This window comes from Pinus tabuliformis, chromosome 6 (assembly GCF_031772625.1).
Source record: "Pinus tabuliformis cultivar Carrire ecotype Pingquan chromosome 6, CPIR1, whole genome shotgun sequence".
NCBI lineage: Eukaryota > Viridiplantae > Streptophyta > Pinopsida > Pinales > Pinaceae > Pinus > Pinus tabuliformis.
The window spans coordinates 507,807,073-507,834,470 of NC_142292.1; the positions used below are offsets into that span (position 1 = coordinate 507,807,073).

Below are 27,398 nucleotides of genomic sequence, written 5' to 3' on the forward strand. Positions count from 1 at the left end.
TTTATTCTGAGTTTAAAATTATTGTAAATTTAAAGAGACCCTTCTTGGGCTTTTGAATCATGTAAAAAAGTTTAGTATTGAGTCAAATATAAATTTCTAAAACCTCCACACCATGTCGGCCTAAGGGAAGATCAAGTGGGCCTAAGACCCTATTCGACCCCACAAGAAGCCTATAAAAGGAGGGACATCGAATTCATTTAGATCATCACTTCTCATCAAGTTTGAATTCTCTCTACTGGGCAGAACTTAGAAGTGCGAAAATCTTGTCACTGGGCAGAAGTGCGAAGTGCGTAGCTGGGAAAGTCTAGTGTCAGGAAGCCAAAGTGAATGCAAGTTTGGGTGAGTCTAAGGAGTCAAGAAAAATCGAAATTTTGGTGGTAGTCTCTCTCTATTTCGTGCTCTGGATTGGGAGATCGAAGTCTTCCAAGTTGGACTACTGCCGGAAGCTGTTAGCTGTTGCAAGTTGTTGCATAGTCAAAGTTGTTGGGAAGAGGTCAATCTTCTGGAGGCTGACTTGGTGTGGAGGGAAGGTCTGGTCAAGGTCTAGGGTGAAGAGTCTCAAAGAATACTATTGAAAGGAAGAATTACTTTGACTAGGTTTTCCCCTCGAGGGGGGTTTTGCCCTAGCATGTGCCTACATATTGTGTTCATTGTTTTATGTGTTGTTGCTTTTGGTAATTGCTTGATGAACTAAAGAAAGAAGATATAAAGAATCGTAATAATAAAAAACATCACAAATAATTATCAAGATCAAGAAAAGCTTTACTGCCTTTCTGATTTTCCAACAGAACATCTTATGTTGGGTGGTCTTCTTGAGGTCCATTTGCGCATAGAACTCAAAGGAATTGATCATTTTTTACCCTTTCCCTATCTTATCCTGACCTAGTGAGAACATTGGAGGAACTCTTCCCACGATTACACATAAACCCTAGGTCTTGTTTAGGCCCTTTATAGGTCTCTCTTGTAAAGTAAACACCCTTTTTAAGTGACAAATTACCTTGCAAAGCTTCTAGGGAGGTCTTATATCACATTGGAAGCCTTGACCCTAGGCATACTCATCATCATTGAATATCTCTAACCCTAGGTCTAGAGTCTAGACCTTCCTCCTAGGTCTTTCTTGGAGATACTTTAGCTTCTTTGAAAGAATTTACCCTCATTGAGTCTCTCCTTGAATGGGCTTTGGGAATCACTTCATACCTTATCATTGATCTCTTCATTACAAGTGATTTCCTCCATACTAGGACTACTCCTATCAATGAACGTTTGTAAAGAGCAGGGGACACTGACTGAGGTGGCAGTGGGTCTTTTATCCCATTGTTGTCATTTGGTCTAGTAGTTCTACCATAGGTTCCCTTACTAGGACCCCTACTAGATTGTGTGGCAACAGTGCCCACAACAATGAATCAATATCATGCTTGTGGAGGTATACTATCTTGGTCAAGGTTGTCATTGATGTCAATAAGGCATTGTTGGAGATGGAAAATATTGTTGTGATACATGTCTTAAACCCTTTCATGATGTTGCCCTAACTACATGACAAAACCCTAAGTACATTTATGCCCTAGATTGGTGATGCATGATCTAAATGCCCATAATACTCTAGAAGATGCCTTAGCCCTAACACATTGATGCAAGTCCTAATACTTATGATTCCCTTAAGATATATGAATGGAAGCCTATGTGTATGAAGCCCTAATCCTAATGAAGAAGCCCTTGCCCTAATGTCCATGAAAATCCTTAGATCATTGATGATGAAGCCTTAAATGAAGATGCCCATGAATACATATTGAAAAGGCACCCTAATCTTGTTGATGCCCATGATACCTTTAAAGAAGCCCTAATCCTAATCAACTTGATGACCTAATTCTATAAATAAGGAGCCCTAAACATTGGATGCCTAAAACTAAAATCCTAATGGCTGCCATAAATAAAATAATAATGACAGTCTCACAAAATAATTTTATTGGTGGTAAAATGGCCCTATTTAAGGATGGGATTGGCATAGGAGTATAGAGGATTTTTTCCTCTTTCTAACGAGATATTACACACTCCCAAATTCCATACAGTTGAAGAGAAATCAATTTTTGAAGTAAACATATGTCAAAAATTGTCACATTGTCCAAGCTGACTTGAGTAGGCTCATAATTGTGAAAATTTCTAAACTGGAATTCTATTGCTGCAGCAACTAATTTATTTCACCTACTTATTATTCTCAATAATTTATTTACGAAATTCCTTTAGCAAATATTAAAATAAATTCTACTGCAATTATCACACAATTACCCAGAGAAAAATACATACACAAGAATCAATCACATTGACACAATTATATTTGGACAATTGTCCGGAAAAACCCAATGCGGGAAAATCGGTGCAACTGATGAGGGCTTTGTTAATCTTCAGCAGAAATTGCTTTTACAAGGAATGATTTTTACAGAGAACTGAAAGAAAACACCTGAGACTTTCCCTCTAAGACTATCTGACACTTTGGAGACCCTGTTCCCACTTCTACGTCACCCCTGTGTCACTCTGATTGACCTAGCGTGGCTCTGAGTGACTCTGCGTCCCTTTGCATTAGCTTGCGTAGGCCCTGCATCTCTTATCTGGACTATGTCTCTCTTTCTGCACTGTCTTCAATTTCCCCTGTGTCACCTCCTCCTCTATCTCTGCTTGCTACTGAAGCCCTCCTCTTCCTCCACCCTGCAACTCCCTCTGAAATCGACCTCCTCTTCCTTGAGAATCAAATTTCCTCGAGATACTAAGTATTTGCTAGTGTATTTCCAAATGACGCTCAAGTCTTCTCTTATACTTTTCCTATTAATGAATCAACGACCAAGATTAAGTCCCTAATCAATGGCTAATATTAAAATAGACTTGATCCTCGTCTCTTAGAAGCTTCTCATCCTTATCTTTATTAATACCCATTAATACTTTTATTTTCCTAAGTTTAGACTTAGGAACCCATTAAAAATATTAATTATTTTAATAACTCCTCATCCAGATGGAATTTATCAAAACGATTTCTGGGTCCTGGAGATCTCATGCACCTTAACCTCTCCTCCAAATTTCAAGGCTAGAGCATATCCGATGCTACCAGAAATCAACACTCCCTATTAGTGAGGAATGTGCTCTAGTAATGCTCCATCACTAAACCATCACACTGATCCTCTGCACCGGTACCTATGCCGATGCTTGGCCTGTTGCCTTACATCATCTGCACTGTTGCTCCCTGTACTGCTGCCCATGACACTACCACTGTCACTACTGCATCTGTACTGCAACTCCCTCTCAATCTGTTGCATCATGCTGCCCATAGCACTGCCACTGCTAACTGTTGCACTGCAACTTCTGATACTTATCCATTATTGAAATGGATTCTTTACCATCCCCATCTTCTCCCTAAAATGAACAAACTTTGTTCTTCCTAGAGCCTTGGTGAGGATATCTGCGACTTGTTCTCCTATAGGACTGTACCTCAACTGTACTGCCCGCTGTTGGACACAGTCTCTCACAAAGTGACACTTGATATCAATGTTCTTCGACTGATCATCAAATAATGGATTCTCAGAGAGCTTGATGCAACTCTAATTGTCATACATGATCCTAGTCGCTTCCATCCTTCTCCTAAATAGATTCACAAGCAATTTCCTAAGCCATATGGCTTCGCATGGAGTTGTGCTAGCTACCATATATTATGCTTCATCTAAGCTCAGAGCCACAGATTTATGTTTTCTACTGCACCAAGAGGTCATTCCTGATCCAATGTTGAAGCAGTACCCAGTTGTACTTTTCCGATCTACTGAACTTCCAGCCCAATCTGTGTCAGTGAACCCACTCAGCCTGATATCATTGCCTCTGGTGTGCAATAGTCCATGCTCGGTTGTTCCTTGTATATACTTGAGAACATGTTTGGCTCTAAGTTGCATGAAACGGGGAAACGGGTACGAGTTTCCGAAACGGGAAGCGATATGAAACACAACCTCCCCAAATTTTGGAAACGGGGAAACGCGAATATATATATATATATATATTGAAAATATTTATATATATATATATATATATTGAAAATATTTGAATATATATATATATATATGTGCAATCATAAAGCATAAATGATACATTATAATTTATTAAACTTAAACATTAAGATTTAATTTACATCACATTTACTCATGAATGATCACATAATGAAAATAAAAATATCGGAATATCCAAAAGCAACCTTTATTATATATCCAAATCTCAAAATTAGCCTTTATTTATATTAATATATGAGGCTGCAAGTACAATAAAGACTATAAGGTTGCAAGAGAGAGATCCAAATTAGGATTTTCTGCATCCACACCCCATTCTTTAGAAGGACCACTGTTGTATTGGGAGTTTCCTCCTACATAGTCGAACAACCTTAGTGCTCTTGATTAAATACACGTTTCATACCCTAGTACCCTACATGATCTTGATTATTGGGAGTTTCCCCTGCATAGAGGGCTTGGTTCTCTTGATTAAATACAAGTTCCATACCCTAGTACATGATAAAATCCAATGGAAACATTGCAATCCCTCCAATCTTGAAATCCTGAAAAACAAATAAGTCTGTTGGATTTTGAATGAGATCTAAAATTCTACTTTCTCCATATGAAATCCAATGAGGGCGAAACCACTCTCAAACATCCTGAGTCATTTCATGGTAATGTTAAAAATTTAAGTAAAAGGATGAAAATGAAAAATAAAGGAGAATATCACTTTTACTTTAAGAATTTAACATTACCATGAACTGCATATCCCTCAAACTTCCTGATGAATTGCATATCGACACTAAGGCAAAAATTCACTTTTATAACTTTAGACACGCATCTAGAAGCAACAAGAAGTCACTAACATACCCTAAAAGTAAATTAAAAAAAAAAATTTAAAAACAACACAAGTTAATGAGGAAACGTGGGTCGTACGGCCCTGAAATGCGTTTCTGGCCGTACTGGCCACGTTTCCGTTTCGGGAAACGTGGCAGTACGGCCAGAAACGTGTTTCACGGCCGTATCAAACGCGTTTCCGCATTTCGTACCCGTTTCTGTACGAAAACGGACCTCTATACCACGTTTCCTGCAACACAGGTTTGGCTACTACCTAGTGCGCCCTCTTAGGTTCTACCATGAACTGAATGAGGGTGTTGACAGTGTAACAAATGTTTGGCCTAGTACTGACCAAATACATCAAGGACACTATGAACTGCTTGTACAAGGTGGGATCAAGATCTTTATCTTCTAATGCATCAATCTTCTTCCAGTTGGTGATCATTGGAGTATCCATAGGTATACAGTCATGCATCCTAAATCTCTTCAAGATTTCTATAGCATATCTCCCTTGTCCCAAGAAGATCTCACCCTTCTGCTGCCAAACTTCCAACCTCAGAAAATAATGCATCTGTCCCAAATCCTTCATCTCGAATTCTGTGGCTAAGTTCTTCTTGCTGTCTTTGATGAGCTTGGATGATCCTGTCAGGAAGAGATCATCCACATATAACACTAGGATTAGAGGCTCATTCTCTACAACTAAATAGTAGAGATTAGGGTCTGCGTCACTCTTGACGAACCCCATCTTCTGCAAGTAGCCATCAATTCGACTGTACCATGCCCTAGGTGCCTGTTTCAGCCCATACAAGGCTTTCTTTAATCTACATACATGAGATTTCTTCTCATGTGTCTCAAAACCTTCTGGTTGTTCGATGTGTACTTCCTCTTCTATTACCCCATTCAAGAATGTCATCTTGACATCCATATGATGGATCTCCCAACCCATCTGTGCTACAAGAGATATCACAGTCCTAATAGAAGTATACCTGGCTACTGGGGCAAAGGTTTCTTTGTAGTCTATCCCTTCCTTTTGAGCATACCCCTTTGCCATGAACCTGGCTTTGTATTTCTCCACACTACTGTCTGCAGCATATTTGACCTTGTAGATCCATCTCGAACCTACCACTAATCTGTCCTGAGGCCTAGGTACCACTTCCCAGACATCATTGACCATTATAGAGTTGTATTCTTCCACCATAACATCTACCCATACTTGATGCTGAATGGCCTCCTGAAAACTAGATGGTTCCCCAACCTGAGCTACTAAGATCTGGTATCTATCTGGCTGTCTTCACTCCCTTTTACTATTCTTGGATGCACCAATGAAGTCTTCTGCATCCCGTAGAATCTGTCGGAGTTCCCGGCTCGTTCTTCCACTAGTAGTAGGTACATCTATCAACTCCTCTTCTTCCTAATATTCCTCCTGTTCTGAAGCCTTGTCTTCAGGAGGATTTCTGGTACCAGTTTGCACTAGTTGAAGTGGTCTGACCAACGACTCTTCTTTCAATTTCTCCTCAAAAGGGATTTCTTAGGATTTTCTGAAAGCTCAATCCTCCATGAACTTTACATCCTGCCGAACTACTACCTTCCTACTCCCTGGAAGATAGACTTTGTATGCCTTAGCATTCTTGTTATCCCATAAGATATCCTTTCTCAGCAGTTTGATCTAATTTCTTTCTCTTCTCTTCGGGTATACGACAATATGCTAAACTCTCAAATATCCTTAAATGACTTACTTCAGGTGTCTTCCCAGTGAAGAACTTCTCTGGAGTGATTTTGCCCAATGCCCTGTGAGGAGTCTTGTTCTAGACATAAACTGTCATGCTGCATGCTTCTGCCCACAGGAATTTAGGCATATCCTGATCATACAGCATTTCCCTAGATGCTTCAACAATAGTCATGTTTTTCATTTCTGCTACTACATTCTGCTCCATATTGTAGGGAGTTGTCCACTCTCTTTTGATGCCTTCCTTAGCACAAAAACCGGTGAAGTCCTTGTCAACATACTCTCCACCATTGTCCGAGCGCAACTCTTTTATCTTCTTTCCTGTCAGATTCTCCACTAGAGCCTTGAACTCTTTGAATTGACCAAAAACTTCATCCTTGGTTTTCAGAAAGTAGATCCAAGTCTTCCTGGAATGGTCATCGATGAAGGTGACGAAGTACTCGGCACCGCTAAGAGCTTTTGTGGACATCGGTCCACAGATGTCTGAGTGTATCAATCCTAGCACACTCTTCGCCCTATTGTTACTTCTGGAAAATGCAGCTTTGGCATACTTGCCCAGAGCGCACCCTCTACATACATCATCTCGTTCAGTACTTAGTTCTGGAACTCTTGATACTGTTTTCCTGAGAATTCTCAGAGCCCCATGGTGCAAGTGTCCCATCCTCTTATGTCATAGTTCATTCAAGTCTTTGTCTCCGTTACTACCTATCAGTGCCATTAGTGACTCTAGCTGCAACCTGTACAACCTGTTACTTCTGATTCCAATCTAAGCCTTCTTTTTCCAACTTGGGTGTTTGACATACACTTTCTCCTTAATGAAGAAAAAGTCATAGCCCTTGTTTTGAAGTTGAGATACGGAAAGTAAGTTCATCCCCAATCCCGGCACATGCAGCACATTGATTGCCCGAAGTCGCTCTCCTGCTTCAGTCTAAAAAACTATGGTACCTCTTCCTACTGGAGCACACTTTTCCTTATTCCCCATGGTGATCTGAAAATTCATCTTTCTTCCTGATAATCTAAAAAACATTCTCAAATTCCTGGCATATCCCAGGAAGCTCCACCGTCTATGTACCAAACCTCCGAGGAGGTAGAGCTTGCAAGGCAAGTAGCTTCTTCTTCCAATCTAGAAGCTAACATCGAATATTTGTCCCTTACGTATCCCTCTGAAAATCTGTGTGAGTCCCTTTTAGTGGATGCCTCTGTAATATTCCTAACCCAGGATATTCCTCAAACACCAACAAAAACTCCAACCAAATATGTGCAAATGATATAATAACCCAGAAGTGATAAAATAACAGTGGAAAAACATATAATAATGTAAACTAGAAATATAAGCAGATATAAGAAATGCAGTGAGAAATGCTAAGCCATTTTATTATACTGAGCAATAAAATGAGTACAAGAGGTGTTTAGACAGATGGCACCTCAACTTGCACAAGGAAAGTGAAGAAATACTCTCAGAATGACGAGAATGGCCTCTTTGCGTGGATGTTGCTGCTGTGTTGTTGCTGCGCTAAAAAACAAATTATGATTTGAGGCTGCTCCTCTCCTCGGAAAAAGCTGAAACTCTGGATTCGGGCTCTACTCAGGAAACACAGAAAAACCCAGAAAGCTTTCCTGGAATGGCTGACCCCCGAAAAACACCCTCTTGGGGTTCTGTGTAGTTCCTCAATGCCTTGCGCTGCCATTGAAGAAACCCCTCTAAACTCTACCTGAAACACTGCCTGAAACCCTACTAAAATCCTCCAATGAGACAAGATCTAGACCTCTGCTCAATCTCCCAGCGTAACTCCACCTGTAAACCCCAATCCAGCACTACAACCAAAAAGAACTGCGTCCCCCTCCAAGTTCTGCGCAGTCCTCCAAAATGCTGATGAAACTGCTACTGAAACGATGATAAGAATACTGCTGAAATTCTGATAGAAATACCTTGCCCAAGCAGGCACTCGAAGTCCCCCGAAGCTAAGGGTGAGATCTCCAAACAAAGACACTCAATGCACTAAACAGAGTTGTAAACTAGCTAAACAGCCAGCATGCTTAGAAGTCAAAATGACTAGCTCAAAATGCACATAACTAAATGATCCAAAATGAGGGGGCTCCTCTCTATTTTATAGCCTCTGCTTCTCACAATCCCTAGGCTCACCTCCTCCTGTGTGCTTCTCCTCTTGCCATGTGTTCTTACCTCCTACACAGTCTCTCCATGTGTCTGCGTGGGCTTCATTTCTGCATCCCCCTTTGGCCCCCTTGGCTCCCCTTTAAGTCACAACGTTGTGCTACCTAGGAAGTGAATTTTTATTCTAAAGTGAGTTATGTCCCCCTTCCTCACTTTTTATTTACAAATAATTTTAGAAGGCAAAAATTGAACAAAATCAAATATTCCAATTAGCCATAGCTAATTAGGAACATCATAGTCTCCCCCGGCAAAATGTCGCTTGTCCTCAAGCAACTGAAGTGAAGGATGCTGCAAGATCCTCTCACTCTCCCAAGCGGCATCCTCATCCGACAAATTCTTCCACCTCACCAAGATTTCCCGAACCGTCCTGCTCCGCAGCTGCCTCTCTCTAGTATCAATGATAGCCTCGGTGTTATGAAACCAGCTCAAGAAAAGACAGAAAAGATAGATCAACGCCTTAGAATTCAGCCTCTTCGAGGGGGCAACCTCCTTTACATTACATAAATGAACAATTCTTGGATGATACAAATGACAAAACCTCCTTTCTATATATAGGAGTCTAAGGAGTCACAATATAATCCAGCCGACCTAACAATAATAATATAAAGCCACAAAAATAACAATAGAGGGATTCTATGGGGCACAGAAATAACAATATGGGGGTAATAGGGGCACAACAATATAAATAAGGGGTATAACTACAATAGTAATGGGGTAATCACTAGTATTATAGGGACCCAACATGCCCCTCTCCTTCAAAAAAGTGTTGTCCTCAACGCTTGAGTAGTTCTGGATACTTCTGCATAAAATTCTCATCCTCCCATGTGGAATCTTCAGCGGATAAGTTCTTCCACTTGATAAGATACTCTGAAATTGATCGATTTCGTAGCTGTCGAGTTCTTGTTTCTGTGACTGCTTCCGGTTCCAATATAATTTTTCCTTCCTCGTCAAGTTCTGGCAATATTGTTTGAATTGGGAGCTTGTCACCTATAACCTTCTTTAAACATGAAACATGGAAAACTGGGTGCAATCGAGAAGCTGCAGGAAGCTCCAATTTGTATGCCATAGTACCAATCTTTTGCAACACCTTGTACGGACCATAATACTTTGGTGATAATTTATTATCCTTCTTAGCTTGCTTTAGGGACATTTGCTTATATGGTTGTAGCCGTAGGAATACCCAATCACCTACATCAAAACTTCTTTCACTGCGATGTTGATCTGCCTGTTGTTTCATTCTATTTTGTGCCAACACGAGGTTATCCTTTAAGAGTTGGAGGACTTGTTGTTGATGTTCGATGTGATGTTCCACTGCCTGAACCTTAGAATTTTCTCTTAAATATGATGTGATGGATGGTGGTTGATACCCATAAAGTGCCATAAATGGGGTCATTTTTGTTGCTGTATGGAAGGAAGTGTTATACCACCATTCAGCCAGAGGCAACCATTTGACCCATTGTGTCTGTTTATCAGATACAAAGCAACGAAGATATCCTTCCAAACATTTGTTTACTATCTCAGTTTGCCCATCAGATTGAGGATGATAAGATGAGCTATGAGCTAACTGAGTACCAAGACAAGAAAATAATTCTGTCCAAAAATTTCCAGTGAAAATGGGATCTCTGTCACTTACAATAATCTTTGGGTTTCCATGTAGCTTTTGAACTGTTTCCATAAATGCAGTAGAAACTGTACTGGCTTTAAATGGATGTGATAATGCACAAAAGTGTGCATACTTGGTAAGTCTGTCAACTACCACCATGATGACACTCTTTCCCTCAGACTTGGGTAAACCTGTGATAAAATCCATTGAAACCTCCTCCCAACGTTGGCTTGGAATGGATAAAGGTTGTAATAGACCCGGTGTCTTAATTGTTTCAACTTTATTTTGTTGGCAAACCAAACATTCCGCCACAAACTTTTGAATATCTGATTTAAGGCCATCCCAAAAAAATTCCTTCTTAACCCTGTGGTAAGTTTTTAAAAATCCTGAGTGCCCTCCTAAGGGAGAAGTGTGCAATTCCATAAGAATCTTTTGTTTTAGCTGGGAATTCTTACAGAGGTATAAGCGATCTTTGTACCATAACGAATCATTTTGCCAGCTAAATGTATCAGAAGTACTGGAATCTTGTTGTAGCTTTCGAATAAGTGCCCACACTTCTTCGTCATTCTTCCATTCCTCCCTTGCTTCGTTTATCCAATCTGGTTGGATAATAGAAATGGCACACAACAATGCTTCCACATCCTCATCCTTTCTTGAGAGTGCATCTGCCACCACATTTTGCTTCCCTTTTTTGTAGATGATTTCAAAGTCATAACCCAACATCTTTGTGACCCACTTTTGTTGCTCTTCAGAGGATAATCTTTGTTCTAAAAAGTATTTAAGGCTATCATGATCCGTTTTTACCTTGAAGTGTCTTCCCATTAGGTAGGGTCGCCATTTCTTAAGTGCATGGAGTATTGCCAACATTTCCTTCTCATAAATAGCTTTGCTTAAAAACTTTCCCTTGATTGGACGACTTTCAAAAGCAATGGGTCTTTCATCTTGCATTAGAACAGCACCAATTCCATTTCCTGAAGCATCACATTCCACAATAAAGGTTTTTGTGAAGTCCGGTGTAGCTAAGACCGGTGCTTGGCACATTGCCTCTTTAAGATGTTCAAAGGCCTTTGTTGCTTCCGGAGTCCATGAAAATGAATCTTTCTTCAATAATGTTGTTAGAGGTGCTGCTATTCTCCCATAATTCTTAACAAACTTGCGATAATACCCTGTCAACCCAAGAAATCCTCGCAGATGCTTTATGGATGTGGGGATTTTCCATTCCTTAATGGCTTTAATTTTGCTAGGGTCTACCTTAACTCCTTCATGAGATACAATATGACCCAAATATTCCACCTCCTGGACTCCAAAGAAACATTTGGATCTTTTTGCATATAATTGTTTCTCCTCCAATAGTTGTAGCACCCTGTCAACATGTTCAACATGATCCTTCCAAGACTTGCTGTAGATTAGTATATCATCAAAAAATACTAACACAAATTTTCTAAGGAATGGTTTGAAAATTGAATTCATCAAACCTTGAAATGTTGAAGGTGCATTGGTAAGGCCAAAAGGCATGACCAAAAATTCATAATGACCCTCATGAGTTCTAAATGCCGTTTTCGGAATGTCTTCAATCTTCATTCTGATTTGATGATATCCCGAACGAAGATCCAACTTGGTGAAGTAAATTGATCCATGCAATTCATCCAGTAATTCATCAATGACAGGAATGGGGAACTTATCTTTAATAGTGAGCTTGTTGAGCTCCCTATAATCCGGACACATGCGCCATGATCCATCCTTCTTGTGCACCAATACTACTGGAGCTGAGAAAGAACTTTGACTCGGTTGAATTATACCAGCCTCTAGCATTTCTGCAACCATACGTTCAATTTCACTTTTTTGGACATAGGGATATCTGTACGGCCTGATGTTTGGAGGAACACTTCCTGGAATCAGATGAATAGCATGATCATGATCACGCATAGGTGGGAGACCTTTGGGAGTCTCAAATACCTTGGAATGATTGTCCAGGACTTTTTGGAGATCTGGAGAAATAGATGATTCCAATGTGGAAACATCTAGCGAACATAATTGTGCAATTACACCTCTTTGCTCCTTTTTTAGAAGCTTTGTCATACCATTAGAGCTGATTATCTTTCCTGGTTTCCCTGCAATACCCCTTAATTCAACTTCCTTTCCTTCCGTAGAAAATTTGATGAAAAGTTCTTGAAAATTAAAAGCTATTGTACCCAAGGATTGTAGCCATTGGACTCCTAGTACAACATCAGCACCTCCCATTGGAATGGAAAGCATTGGGCTAGTCAATACATATTCTCCCATGGATAGCTTGATATTATGGCACTTTCCAGAGCAATTTATTGTTCCTCCATTTGCAATCATCACTTGACACTCTGGTGCTGGATATAGGAAGCAATTCAATTCTTTTGCTACCCTACAATGAATAAAATTGTGGGTGCTTCCTGAATCAATCAACACTATTACCTTTTTCTTCTTGATTTGTCCTTCTATCTTGATGGTTTGAGGAGTGGTAATTCCCGCCAATGCATTACAAGATATGGTCGGATTTATTTGTTCTTCATCTAGGCTTTGTTCCTGGAGTATATCTTCTTCTTTTGACCTTTCTTGCTCCTTTTCTTCTTCCTCTTCACAATCTATGTAGAATAATTTCTTCTCAGCACACTTATGACCTTTAGTGTATTTGCTATCACAACTGTAACAAAGCCCTTTTGCTCTTTTTTCTTCCAATTGTTGTGGTGTCAACCTTATAGGTTGTGGAAGACTAGGGGCAACAACACTTCCGTCTTTATAGTTGTGAGTGGTATGCTTCCTGGTTGCCATAATTTTGCTTTCCATTTTTCTTGCTAACCTGAATGCCTTCTCTAATGAATCAGGTTCCCAAAGGCGAACATCATGTTGGATATTATCCTTTAAAGACCCTATGAACACATCAATCCTATGCTCCTCTGGAATATCTTTTACCCTTATGTTCAATTTTTGGAACTCCTCAATGTGCTCCATTATTGAACCCTTTTGTTTGAGACTTATCAATTGGCTAAAAAAAGTGTTGCTTTTTGTATCCTCATAATGTGCTATCAATTCTTCCGTAAAAATTGCCCAAGTGATAAATTGTTTACGAGAGCAAAGCCATTGATACCATACAAACTGATTTGGTTCCAAATATACAGTTGCCATACGTACCTTTTGTGTGTTTTGCACATTATTGAGATCGAAGAATTGCTCCATCTGTAATATCCATGTGGCGGGATCCTTGCCATCAAACTTCCTCATATCGATTTTTGGAATATGGTGATTCTTCGATCCAACATTAGAGTCTATGGAATCATGATTAACATTTCTTTTGTTCTCATCATGAGTTTCCTTTACTACCTTTTCACCATTAGTGACCCTTTCTTGTAGCAACTTCTTCAATTCTTCCATGTCTGTCTTCAAATCTATCTTCAAATCTGCCATGTCTCTCTTCAAATCTGTCTTCGAATCATCCATCTTAGCTTCCATGCCCTTTATCTTAGATTCCACGCCACTTATCTTAGCTTCTGTTAGCTTTTGTGAGCGTGACATTTGTTGCACTTGTTCTTGTAATTTTGATATATCATGTAGCATTTCTTCCTCTTCTTCATGAGTCATGCTAGAGCTTTCAGGTTCCTTACTAGGTGTTTGCATTTTCTTTCCTCGGGGCATCAGTTACCGATAATAATGCTTTACTATGCCCTTTGAATTCCGTTAAACCAAGCTTACACAAAAATTTAAAAAAAACTACACACCTTTTTTCACTTTATAGAAGCCTGATATTGAATCTGATGTATCTCTGTAATTTCGGATCATCCAGTTCTGAAATTGCTACCTGTAGTAGCCTTCTGCGTCCTCTTTCCAATGCCACAAGTCTGAGCCAAATTGGATTCTCCAAGGAAGAGTTATGTGAAATCTCCCACAGTGACTTGATTTTAGACTGGTTCAGTAGAGCGAACTTGTACGACGTGCCACGAGTCACTGTTTCAACCTTTGAATCTGAAACACACATACAAAAAACTACAGTCCGTCCTCTTTCTGTACCTTCTTACGAAATTTCAATCCGATCCCCAGAGAGAAAGTTATGACGATTTTCCCCAGGTCACCTGTTTTGAATGTAATTCAGGAGTCTGCAAAAAGACCAACTTCCTCAGATCATATCTCCGCAAATATCGCGCGAAAAGCTCTGAAATTCGGACCCAAGGTTCAGCGCGATTTCTTCTCAAATGGGTTTTTTTTGCGACTTCTGAAACGTCACAGAAAAAAAGTTATAGCGAAAATTCCACGATGACCTGTTTGGAGCAGCGAAACCCTAGAATCCAAAGCTCTGATACCAAATGTTATGAAACCAGCTCAAGAAAAGATAGAAAAGATAGATCAACGCCTTAGAATTCAGCCTCTTCGAGGGGGCAACCTCCTTTACATTACATAAATGAACAATTCTTGGATGATACAAATGACAAAACCTCCTTTCTATATATAGGAGTCTAAGGAGTCACAATATAATCCAGCCGACCTAACAATAATAATATAAAGCCACAAAAATAACAATAGAGAGATTCTATGGGGCACAGAAATAACAATATGGGGGTAATAGGGGCACAACAATATAAATAAGGGGTATAACTACAATAGTAATGGGGTAATCACTAGTATTATAGGGACCCAACACTTGGACTGTAATACCAAATGCCCCTCGTCATCCACGGGTGGTAGCTCATCTGTCATTATCACCTGCTGCCCCAATGCCTTTTTCAAGCATGATACATGAAAAATGTTGTGAATCTTGCTGCCTTGGGGCAGCTTCAGCTCATATGCAACCTGTCCAACCCTGGGTATCACCCTGTACGGCCCATAAAAGCGGGGCTTGAGCTTCTTAGCCCCCTTCTGCTTTAGTGATGATTGTCGGTATGGCTGTAATCGTAGGTAGACCATGTCCCCTACCTCGAACTGTCTCTCCACTCGACCCCTATCGGCATACAGCTTCTGCTAATTCTATGTTGTAGCCATGTTATCCTTGAGAGCTCAGAGAATATCCTGACTCTCTTGGATCCAAATCTTGGCTCTGGGAGCCTTGCTATCACCAAACATCACGTCAGCAAAAGATAAATGATGATACCCATATAAGGCATAGAATGGTGACATACCAATGGACATGTGATGTGAAGTATTGTAGCAGTACTCCCCTAGATGTAGCCACCTCAACCATGCTCGCTGCTGCCCATTGACATAGTTATGCAAGTAGCCCTCTAGCCACTTGTTAACTATCTCTGTCTGCCCATCCGTCTGTGGGTGATAACTAATACTCGGTGTCAACTCCGTCCCCACCAACCGGAAAAGTTCCTACCAAAACCCGCCCATGAAACGACTGTCCCTATCACTGACGATGGTCTTAGGAAGACCATGTAGCCTGAAGATCTCTCTGAAGAACAACTCAGCCACCTGTGCTGTTGTATAATGTGCGGATATGGCAAAGAAATGTGCGTACTTCATCAGCCGATCAATGACGACAAAGATACAATCCTTGCCCTGTACCGTGGGCAACCCTGTGATGAAGTCCATCGAAATACTCTCCCATTTCCCCTCCGGAATGGGAAGAGGCTGCAATAATCCCGCGGGATGGCTCATCTCCCCCTTGTTCCTCTGGCAAACATCGGACTCCCTGACATGCTGGAGTACGTACTCCTTGAGGCCCTTCCCTGAGAACCTCTCTCTGATGGCCCTGTAGGTTTTAGTAAACCCCTGATGGCCTGCCAATGGTGGGTCATATGATGCCTAAAGTATCTTCTTCTTGAGCTGAGACCCCTCAATCAAGAAGATCCGATTCCTGTAATAGATGAGCTCATCGATCACCCTGTACCTGTCATTTGCACATGTCCGTCCAGAATCTCACATGCAAACCTATCCTTGGAGTACTCTACTAAGAGTCGAGCCCTCCAATCTGTATCCAAGCTCATAAGAGACAACGTGGCTGGTCTACGTGAAAGGGCATCTGCTACCACGTTGTTCTTACCCTTGACATACTAAATGTCAAAGTCATATGCTTGGATCTTGCTGATCCACTTCTGCTGCCTCTCCTGTAGCTGCTTCTGCTCTAAAAAGAACTTGAGGTTGTTGTGATAAGTCCTCACCCTGAACCTGTTACCCACCAGATACTGCCGGTACTTAGCCAATGCATGCATGATGGCCAGCATCTTCTTGTCGTATATAGAATACAACCTCTCGTGCGGAAGGAGTTTCCGACTCTCGAAGGCTATAAGGTGACCTCCCTGCACCAATACTATGCCGATCCCCTCTCCCGGCACATCACACTCCAAAACAAAAGGCTGCGTAAAATCTGGCAACGCAAGCACTGGGCAGCTGCACATAACCTCCTTATTCTTGTCAAAGGCTCACTGCACTATATCTGACCAACTGAATGCCCCCTTCCTCATCAAATCTGTCAGGGGTGCAGCAAGCTGCGAGAAACCTTTAACGAACTTCCGGTAGTAAGTACAAATGCCAATGAATCCTCGAAGTTCCGTCACATTTCTCGGCTCCGACCATTCTCTGATGGCCCTGATCTTCTCCTCCTGGACCCTCGCTCCATCCACCCCTATGATGTGTCCCAGATGCAACATCTCTGTCAACCCAAACTCACACTTGGAGAGTTTGGCATAGAACTACTGCTCCTGTAAGATACGCAATACTGTCTCAATGTGTTGGAGATGCTCCTCCCAAGTCGTGTTGTAAATGAGAATGTCATCAAAGAATACCAACACAAACTTCCTCAAGTGACTATGGAAGATGTGATTCATGCAGGACTGAAATGTAGCTGGGGCGTTGGTTAGCCCAAAAGGCATCACCAAGAACTCAAAGTGCCCATAGTGACACCTAAACGCAGTCTTGGGAATGTCCTGCTCCCTCACACGAATCTGATGGTACCCAAATCTCAAATCAATCTTTAAGAAGAAACGTGCCCCTCTCAACTCGTCCATCAACTCATTGATCCTAGGTATGGGGTACCTGTTCTTCAGGGTCTTCTTGTTCAGGGCCCTGTAGTCAATGCACATCCTCAATGTACCATCCTTCTTCTCCACCAACACCACAGAAGAAGCAAAAGGACTCGTGCTCGGTCGGATATGCCCAAGAGCCAGCAACTCCTGGATAGCCCGCTCGATCTCCCGATAGGCTTTGGGGTACCTATAGGGGGTGGTGATCACGGCCTGTATGCCTTGCTCAAGCTCGATGGTGTGCTCAAACCCCCGATCCAGCGGCTGTCCTAGTGGAATCTCCCCAAACACTATGGCATATCGATCAAGGATAGATTGTATCTTTGGATGTACCGTCTACCTGAAGTCCCTGCCTCTGATGCATGCAACTCCACTGCCCACTCTATGTCCCCCTTTTAGAAGACTGCCTCCATCTGATGAGCCGAAACAGTTTGAGGCAGATATGTGTGTTGTCTCCGTATCTTCTCATGCCTCCCTATCTTTTCATCATCCCACTCCATCTCTAGGGTCTTCCAATCTGTCGTGACCTTCCCTAGAGTGATAAGCCACTAAACACCCAGTATCATGTTGGTGTCTGGAATATCGACCACGAAAAAGTGGTCAGTTAACGTGTAGGTGCCCATCGTCACTGAAAGCTCTGGAACATATCGAGCACACGTCATGGTCTGATCTCCTGGGACCAAGACTGAAAACCCATCGAAGCTCTCTGTCTGTATACCTCTCTGCTCAACCATCTGGGAATCGATGAAGTTGTGGGTTGCCCCGCTATCCACCAAACTAATACTTGCTAGCCACGTACTATCCCCCGTACACGTAGCGTCAGATATTTGGGTACTCCTCGCAATGCTGCAAGGGCCCCTCAGGTAGGTGCAAAGGATGCACCTCCTGCTGCTGGTGGTGGAGGTGGTAAAGGTCCCTGTATGGCATGGCTATCTCCTGCCTCCACATCATCATCCTCGTCATCCTCTTCTCCACTGCTCTCGGAGAAGACCTCAATAAAATGTGCTTTACCAGCAGCACATCTATGTCCTGGTGCCCACGGCTCCTGACATGTGAAGCAGAACTGCTTCTTCTTCAGCTCCCTCCTGGCATCATCATCAAGCTATACTTGTCCTGGATTCCCCTTTGGAGGTGGAATCCTCACGTCCTTCCCCTTAGACTGGAAATTCTGTCTCTGGGGGTAAGGTGTCCGGGTCCTGGGTAAGACATCCTGTAAGTCCCGGGTCCTGTTGATAACGTCCTGGAGTGTGGCTGGTCTAGTGGATCGGACTAGACCCCGAAGTGGCTCTGCTAACCCCTCAACATACATATAGACCCTCCGTGTCGTGGATAGGTCTGGCACCATCACGGAGACCCTCAAGAAATCTGCAATGTAGGTCTCTAGGTTCCCTGTCTGTTTGAGCCTCATCAGCTCAACAAAATGCTGCGCTGGATCCCTCCGATCAAATCACTCCGTTAGTCTCCTGGTAAACTAGGCATATGTCGTCACTGTGGAGTGCCCCAGTGTAACCATCCCATGAAACCACCAATCCTGGGCCTCACCATCCAAATGCAATGTTACCACCTTGATGGCCTCTGCCTCTGACATCTGGTTAAGCTGGAAATAAATGTCCAGCTTCTCCACCCAAGACTTTGCCGAACTGTTTGATGAGCCATCAAACGTAGGCAAGTGGAATCTACTCATTGCACGGTGGGTGTCGCCATCATGGTAATGCCGGTACCCTCTGTGATGGTCGCAGGGTCTGCTATCCCGCTGGAGCTGAACAAAATCTCTGAATGAGAGGGCTTCCCTGAACTCCTACCCATAGGCCTGGTACTCTACAAAATAATCGCCCACATGTCTAGGCTCTACCTCCTGCTGGGCTACGACCTCCGCGTCTGCTCCTAAGAAAGTGGGCATGGTAGAGCCTGTGGGGGCATGTGAGGCCACCTGTTGTGCAGTATCGCGCTATTCTAGCAAGTGATGGGATGCACCTAATCGCTCACCAATCTGAAAAGCTCGTGGGCTCTCACAATGTTTGGCGTCAACTGCCGTGAATCTCTGCCCCATCACCTCAATCTGCCTCGACAGATCCTGCACTGATTTGAGAAGCATATCCGCAAATCTCTTCCCGTCCTCATCGGCCATCTATTCTGCGTCCACTACTGGCTCTCTCTGTTCTGCGTCTACCACAGGGTCCACCTATTCTGCGTTCACCACAGGAACACAGTCTCCCTCCCCATAGGTATCTCCAACCTACGTCCAATGTCTCTGTACCTCCTACCTCTGTAACAAATGTAGGGTTTTTCCCCTAGTATCATAGATTGCTAGCTCCACAGGCTAAGCCAGATCTATGCTCTGATACCACTATAATATTCCTAACCCAGGATATTCCTCAAACCCCAGCAAAAACTCCAACCAAATATGTGCAAATGATATAATAACCCAGAAGTGATAAAATAACAGTGGAACAGCATATAATAATGCAAACTAGAAATATAAGCAGATACAAGAAATGCAGCGAGAAATGCTAAGCCATTTTATTATACTGAGCAATAAAATGAGTACAAGAGGTGTTTAGACAGAGGGCACCTCGACTTGCACAAGGCAAGTGAAGAAATACTCTCAGAATGACAATAATGGCCTCTCTGCGTGGATGTTGCTGCTGTGCTATTGCTGATGCTAGAAAACAAATGATGATTTAGGGCTACTCCCCTCCTTGGAAAAAGCTGAAACTCTGGATTCGGGCTCTAGTCAAGAAACCCAGAAAATCACAGAAAGCTTTCCTGGAATGGCCGACCCCCAAAAAACACCCTCTTGGGGTTCTGCACAGTTCCTCAATGCCCTGTGCTACCACTGAAGAAACCCCTCTAAACTCTGCCTAAAACACTGCCTGAAACCCTGCTAAAATCCTCCAATGAGACAAGAGTTGGACCTCTGCTCAATCTCCCAGCGTAACTCCACCTGCAAACCCCAATCCAGCACTACAACCAAAAAGAACTGTGTCCCTCTCCAAGTGCTGCGCAGTCCTCCAAAATGCTGATGAAACTACTACTGAAATGCTGATAAGACTATTGCTAAAATGCCGATAGAAATACCTTGCCCGATCAGGCACTCGAAGTCCCCCGGGGCTAAGGGTGAGATCTCCGAACGGAGACACTCAATGCACTAAACAGTGCTGCAGACTAGCTAAATAGCCAGCGTGCTCAGAAGTCGAAACGACTAGCTCAAAATGCACATAACTAAATAATCCAAAATGAGGGGGCTCCTCTCTATTTTATAGCCTCTGCCTCTCACAATCCCTAGGCTTACCTCCTCCTGCGTGCTTCTCCTCTTGCCACGTGTTCTTTCCTCCTGCGCAGTCTCTCCATGTGTCTGCGTGGGCTCCATTTCTGCGTCCCCCTTTGGCCCCCTTGGCTCCCCTTTAAGTCACAATGTTGTGCTACCTAGGAAGTGACTTTTTATTCTAAAGTGAGTTATGTCCCCCTTCCTCACTTTTTATTTACAAATAACTATAGAAGGCAAAAATTGAACAAAATCGAATATTCCAATTAGCCATAGCTAATTAGGAATATCACAGCCTCTGCATCATGTTCTTGACCCATAATCGATTTTCCTTTCCTACTGCCGAATCTCTGCTCTGATACCATGTGAAAATTTCTAAACTAAAATTCTTTCACTGCAGCAGCTGATTTATTTCACCCACTTATTATTCTCAATAAGTTATTTACGAAATCCTTCAGCAAATATTAAAATAAATTCTACTACAGATATCACACAATTACCCAGAGAAAAATACATACACAAGAATCAATCACATCGACGACGATTGTCCCCGGAAAAACCCTATGCAGGGAAACCGATGCAGTAGATGAGGGAGTTATTAATCTTCAGCAGCAATTTCTTTTACAAGGAATGATTTTTACAGAGAACTGAAAGAAAACACCTGAGACTTTCCCTCTGAGACTATCTGACACTTTGGAGACCCTGCTCCCGCTTCTGCGTCACCCCTGCATCACTTTGATTGACCCGTCATGACTCTGAGTGGCTCTACATCCCTCTGCGTTAGCCTGCGTAGGCCCTGTGTCTCTTCTCTGGACTACGTCTCTTTTTGCGTTGTCTTCCACTTCCCCTGCGTCACCTCCTCCTCTATCTCTGCTTGCCGCTGAAGCCCTCCTCTTCCTCCACCCTGCAACTCCCTCTGAAATCAACCTCCTCTTCCTTAAGAATCGAATTTCCTTGAGATACTGAGTATCTGCTAGTGTGTCTCCAAATGACCCTCAAGTCTTCTCTTATACTTTTCCTGTTGATGAATCAACAACCGATATTAAGTCCCTAATCAACGGCTAAGATTAAAACAGACTTGATCCTCGTCTCTTACAAGCTTCTCATCCTTATCTTTATTAATACCCATTAATATTTTTATTTTCCTAAATTTAGACTTAAGAACCCATTAAAAATATTAATTATTTTAATAACTCCTCATCCGGATGGAATTTCTCAAAACGATTTCTAGGTCTTTGAGATCTCATGTGCCTTAGCCTCTCCAAATTTCAAGGCTAGAGCACATCTGATGCTACCACAAATCAACAATAACCCTTGGCAAAAAGATGTGTCCCTTCAAAATATGGAAAGGCCACTATAATATAAACCTAACTTCGTCCATTCAAGCTCAAAGTCTTCGGTGGAGACAAGACAAGAGGTAGACAAGAAGTTGCAGCCTAGAAAAGCAAGGAAGACAAGTTTGTGGAATTATTCTTGGGTTAAATAGTCTCCCACAGGTTCGAGCTAGGAGCAGAGAAGTTGCCATAGTTATCCTGGTCGAATTTTCCGTAGTTGTCGTGGTCGAAGTTGTCATAGTTTCCCTGATTGAAGTTGTCGTAGTTGCCTTGGTCAAAGTTCCCATAGTTGCCCTGGTAGAAGATGCCATAGTTGCCGTGGTCAAAGCTGTCGTAGTTGTCGTGATCGTAGCTGCCGTATTTGAAGCTGTCATAGTTGCCGTGGTTGAAGCTACCGTGTTTGAAGTTTCCATAGTTCCTGTGGTCAAAGTTGTCGCAGCTGCCATAGTTGAAGTTGCCGTAGTTTTCGTGGTCAAGGTTGTCGCAGCTGTCGTAGATGAAGTTGTCGTAGTTGTCGTTGTTGAAGCTATCATGGTCAAAGTTGTCGTAGTTTCCGTGGTTGAAGTTGTCGTGGTCGAAGTTGTCGTAGCTGTCATGGTCTAATTGTTGATTTATTGGTATTGGACAAATAGAGCTTGTTGAAGTCTTCTCTTGAGAGCATAATAGGGTAGAGTTGGAGGACTTCGTGAAGCAGCATATTGAAGATTTGTGGAGATCATTGAAGACCATGATGCATTGAAGCCATAATGAGGTAACCTTGGAGATTTTGTTTGGGTGACATGAAGAGTAGTGGCGATACCTTCTAAGAAGACAAGGTTGTCATTGATGACGTGACGTGGAGACTAAGGGAAGGCATAACTGAAGATTGACAAGGCTTGTTGAAGAAGACATTGGGAGCCGTGAAGTATAACCAAATACATCTTGACGAAGTAAAGTAAGGGTTGGAGCCCAAGAGGTTGGAGCCTCGAAAAGACAAGGTTGGTGCCTTGGAGGATAGGGTTGGAGCCCTAGAGGATCAGAGTCCTCAAGAAACCAGGTCGAAGCCTGAACCAGATATAGGGTTGGAGCCCTTGAGGTTGGTGCCTCAAAATTGACAAGGGAGCCTTGGAAGTCCAAGTCGGTGCTTGGCAAATACAGGTTTGAGCATGGGAGATTGAAGATCAGTGTCTTCATCTAGTGTTGGAGCCCTACATATATTGTATTTGATTTATTGTAAAGAAGAAATTAATAAAAGCATTTATTCTTATTGTTCATTTTGTGTTCTAAATATAAGTGATCTCACTGATAAAAGTAACAATTGAAAAGAAACACTGATTCACCACCCCTCTCGGTATTTCCAACATACTATTCTCCAAAGACAAATGGCTTTCCAAGCCTAACTTGTTAATTTGTACCTTTACATGCTAAGCAAGAGCAAGATTAATTGATTGGCATTATTCCCTACCTTCTCTCCCCGTCACTATATAGTAGACTGGTATTATCTTTATCATATAATAATCTCTGGTTCTATCAGAATTTAACTTTATTATTAGTAATGCCAATAAATCCAGATTATTGCTGACAGGCTTAGTTACCCTTTCCTGGAGTTTGACCGTTTCAGTAAATATTTGAAATAATAGTTGGTCTCCAGTTTGTACTTCTTTTGGTCCAGGAAGAAGAATGAAAAATGCGAGGATTTATTAACAGATAAAGGCACTGCTCATCTAATTTTTGGTGTCAAGACTCAAAGCCACTAGTTTTACATATAGCATGTGACTTAAAAGATCAAACAGAAAGCATGAGCACAATTCAGAAATATCTTTGCTAAAGATATTAAATAGCCATCTCATATGACTTAAACCATACCAGAATTTGGCTGACATATAATCGTGAAGGAACAAATTAAGGAGATCAAAATATAACTTCATTTTGATTACACCATATTGGTTCTACTGATAACTATAATGCTAATGCAACTGAAATGGATGCCATCAAAGGCATAGGAACAAAAGATATAAATAATAATACAGGTTGCATCAAAAAGGAATTCAGCAGAGGATAGAGGTCCTCATTAAATTTATGCACCTATAGCTAGTATGCAACCATTGGGTAGAAGTGCAACTCTCATAAAACGGTAAAAGTTAAGCATCTGCAGTTACACCTTCAAATGAATATAGTGGTGTAGGATATTGTGATAAGTAAATCCTACTCCATAATTACCAAGAGAGATGCAAAATTCTGATAGTTTTTATGTCGAACATGAAAATGCATAGCACCCAATCATATGATTCTACTGACATAGATTCCTGAAGCCAATATTGTCTATGCACTAAAATGTATTCCATCACCACAAACAAAAAATTGATCATACCTTTTGATGAGGGCTTCATCAGTGGTAGGTACGTCTACAATTGGATTTGCAAAGAATGATCCTTTGAACTTATCTGCATTATCAAGATAGGATCAAATACTTAATGATAATAAACTTATAACTTAAGAAAAATTTTGAAAAAAATCCTATATGGTAGATAATTTTGTTAATGTCCAAAAAATGACTGCAAATGTGGGTCAAAGTGTACACCATTGTAATACAAAAACGTGAGTGCAAAACCAGCTTCAATAGGTAAGCTAACAGCAACACTTTTAAAGATCTTAGAACATAGCTAAAAGAATATCTCAGAGAAAGAAAGAAAGGAACATCAGAGCTATGTCTCATTATAATATCAACCATATTAATTCAATGTTGTATACCATAAAAGACTTGCATGTACACCACATACCTTATACATAGATAATAGATTAACTGCTTCTACGACCCCAAGTAAAGAAAGGACCTAGGAAGCATCAAGCATATGTAGCAACTTGTAGCAGGAAAAAATTAAATTAGACTATTGACTAATTTAATGTAATGTGATCAGACACTCAGAACCCCTGTTAGTATCATAACCATCAAGGCGCTTTGCAAAGGTGCAAATGACATGGAAATCTTCTCCCTGCAAATAATTTTATAAATCTCCAGTCATCTACAATGTGTGATGCTGAAAAAGTGCTCTAACTATCCTCCATCCAAGAGTTTACACTGACCTCTATGTAGTATGGTTGTAGTGACAACCTATTCAAATGTTCTCTACCAAATAAATACTATACCACATTAGGGGGTTGATGAAATTCGTGTTAATCCTCACAAGGTTGATGATCTCATTATTGCTCATATTTCAGGTAAACCTATAACTTCATTTGTTTTGGCCCACTATAATAATCCTTGTCTTGCAGTATAAGACCTTAACAGTGGTAAGTTTCTCCTTGCTCCAAAACAATGTCTCAACATGCTACACAAATTGCAAACACAATTTCTTCTCCCACTCTTCTGCTTCTTGAAAAAAGGTGTCACAATGTAATATCCCCAATTTTGTGAGCATAAGAATCACTAAGGAATTTTGCCCAATTTTGGTAATATTAATTAAAAAGGGGCAAATATTATTTTATTGGAGAATGGCAGCAAATATTATTTTATTGGAGAATAGCAGCAAATTATTATTTTATTAAAATGGCAGCAAAAAGTCACTTAGTGGAAAGTGGCCCCCACCAACAAAATAATATTAAAAGGGAGTCTAGAATCATGGAGCAGAAATTGTAAAGAGGAGGAGGGACACATTTGTTGAGCATCCTATTCTATTGATCCTTTTTTGAATTTCGACTTGCCTCAAGGGAGTCCAAGGCAAGGGTTTGAAGTAGTGTTGATAATATTGGCGATATTTTCGCCTTTGAAAATATCACAATATTTTCAAAATATCGGCGAAATATCACACAACGGCCTAAAATTTCGCTGAGCGCGCAGAGCCGTGGCTATCAAAAGGGATTTTTGTGGTTTTATTGTTTTATTTTGCTTTGTTAGTCTTGGAGAAGGAAGGGGAAGAGCTTTGTGGTGATTTTCAAGGAGATATTGAGGATTAAACAACTATTATCACCACCAACCAAAATTTTTTTGTGGATCAAAGATTCAAGATCAGTAAGAGAAACTTCATTTCTTCCATTAATAGGTATGTTCTTAAAAACCCCTACGTTAATGATTTTTTCATAGGTTTAGGCTTGTGCTTGTTTGCCTTTTTTCTTACCAACATTTTGCTTCTTTGTTTTTTGTCATATGCTATGATTTTCATGCCCATGAACCAATGCAAGGGTTTTCTCCATATTTGGACAGCAAGCTTCATTTTTTTTTTTTAAACTTTCTTATGCACCCTCTTATTGCCATTTTTCATTGCAAATAATGTAGTAAAAGATGGATTTTGTTGACACCTAATCATCAGGATTGGGTGAACATAATGTAAATAAATAAATAAGTAATGTGAACAGTGATCGGGAGATGAAGTGAACAATCTCTCCCTCATGTATATAATGAAGACCAACCTAAAGGAATAAATATACGAATCATTTTTGCTTTGAGGAGTTACTGCCTGGCCTGACATGGTATCAGAGCCAACTCCCAAAATTAGCTTTTGTGTTGTAACTCTTTGTATCAGTTTTCTGCCATATTCTGTCCCTCTATTCTCTGAACTCTCTGGGCTCTCTACCATACTATCCATGTGGTATTTTTTCATAATTGTATTGTTGCATAATTGAGCATCGTATTCCCCTGAGCATCGTATTATTCCACGTTGCTGGAGATATGCTGCATAACTGAGCATCGTATGATTCCACGCTGCTGGAGATATGATGTGTTGTCGCGCGGATTGACACGACAACCCTCAGACCGGGGGCTGTAACTCTGATCCCCGATCTCTCCGTTTAAGCCTGTCTCCCGCGACTAAGGGGGGTAGACCCTATGAAATGACGAAGGCCAACTGTCGACCAGTTGGTTGGGAGACACGGGACACGATAGGATTAGCACCAGAAGGATTTAGAAGTTAAAAGACCAGTGCCTTAAGAGATTGTTGTTAAAACGATTACTTGTTAGATGATATAGAAACATAAACCGTGAACAGCAATCATTTGTCATCAAAAGATATCAGCTAAATCACAATGCTTTAAGAATGACCAAAACGATATCCAACAACTCAGAATTTTGAAAAGATGAATGCTTTAAACCACCACGATAATCATAAATCATTAACCAGATATCATATTTCGTATCTCGACTTGAAAATTTTAGATCTCAGCATGAAAGATATAACGTGATAATTTCTCGAAAAATAACTGGATTTGACAAAGAAAATTTCCACAAAACTTTTTATGCTTTTCAAAAATTTAAAAGAAAAAGAATTTTTTTTTTTTTTTTAAACAAAAATAAAATTTAAAACTAAAAATATCTAAATCTATGCTTAAATAAATATTTTTTATTTTTTTTATTTTATAAAAATGAAAATTAAAAAAATCCTAAAAAAAAAAAATATAAAACTTAAAACCTAAAATCTATTCTAAATAAAAGTTAAAACCAAAACTCAAAATAATTAAAATCAAAATCCTAAATCTAAAATCTACGACTAAA

At 41.0% G+C, this 27,398-nt stretch overlaps 1 protein-coding gene across 3 annotated transcripts in view; it reads right to left on the reverse strand.

The window, feature by feature from the left end:
* Nucleotides 1-27,398, reverse strand: part of LOC149259533 (uncharacterized) — a 261,302-nt gene that overhangs the window by 24,363 nt on the left and 209,541 nt on the right. For 2 of the 3 annotated variants that reach the window (XM_089376090.1, XM_089376075.1), the window contains exon 6: nucleotides 24,285-24,357. The exons of the other annotated variant lie outside the window; for it this stretch is intronic. In XM_089376090.1, the coding sequence (XP_089232216.1) occupies nucleotides 24,354-24,357 (4 nt within the window). In that variant the 3' untranslated portion in view covers nucleotides 24,285-24,353. The remainder of the gene's footprint in view (nucleotides 1-24,284; nucleotides 24,358-27,398) is intronic. 3 annotated transcript variants of the gene reach the window in all.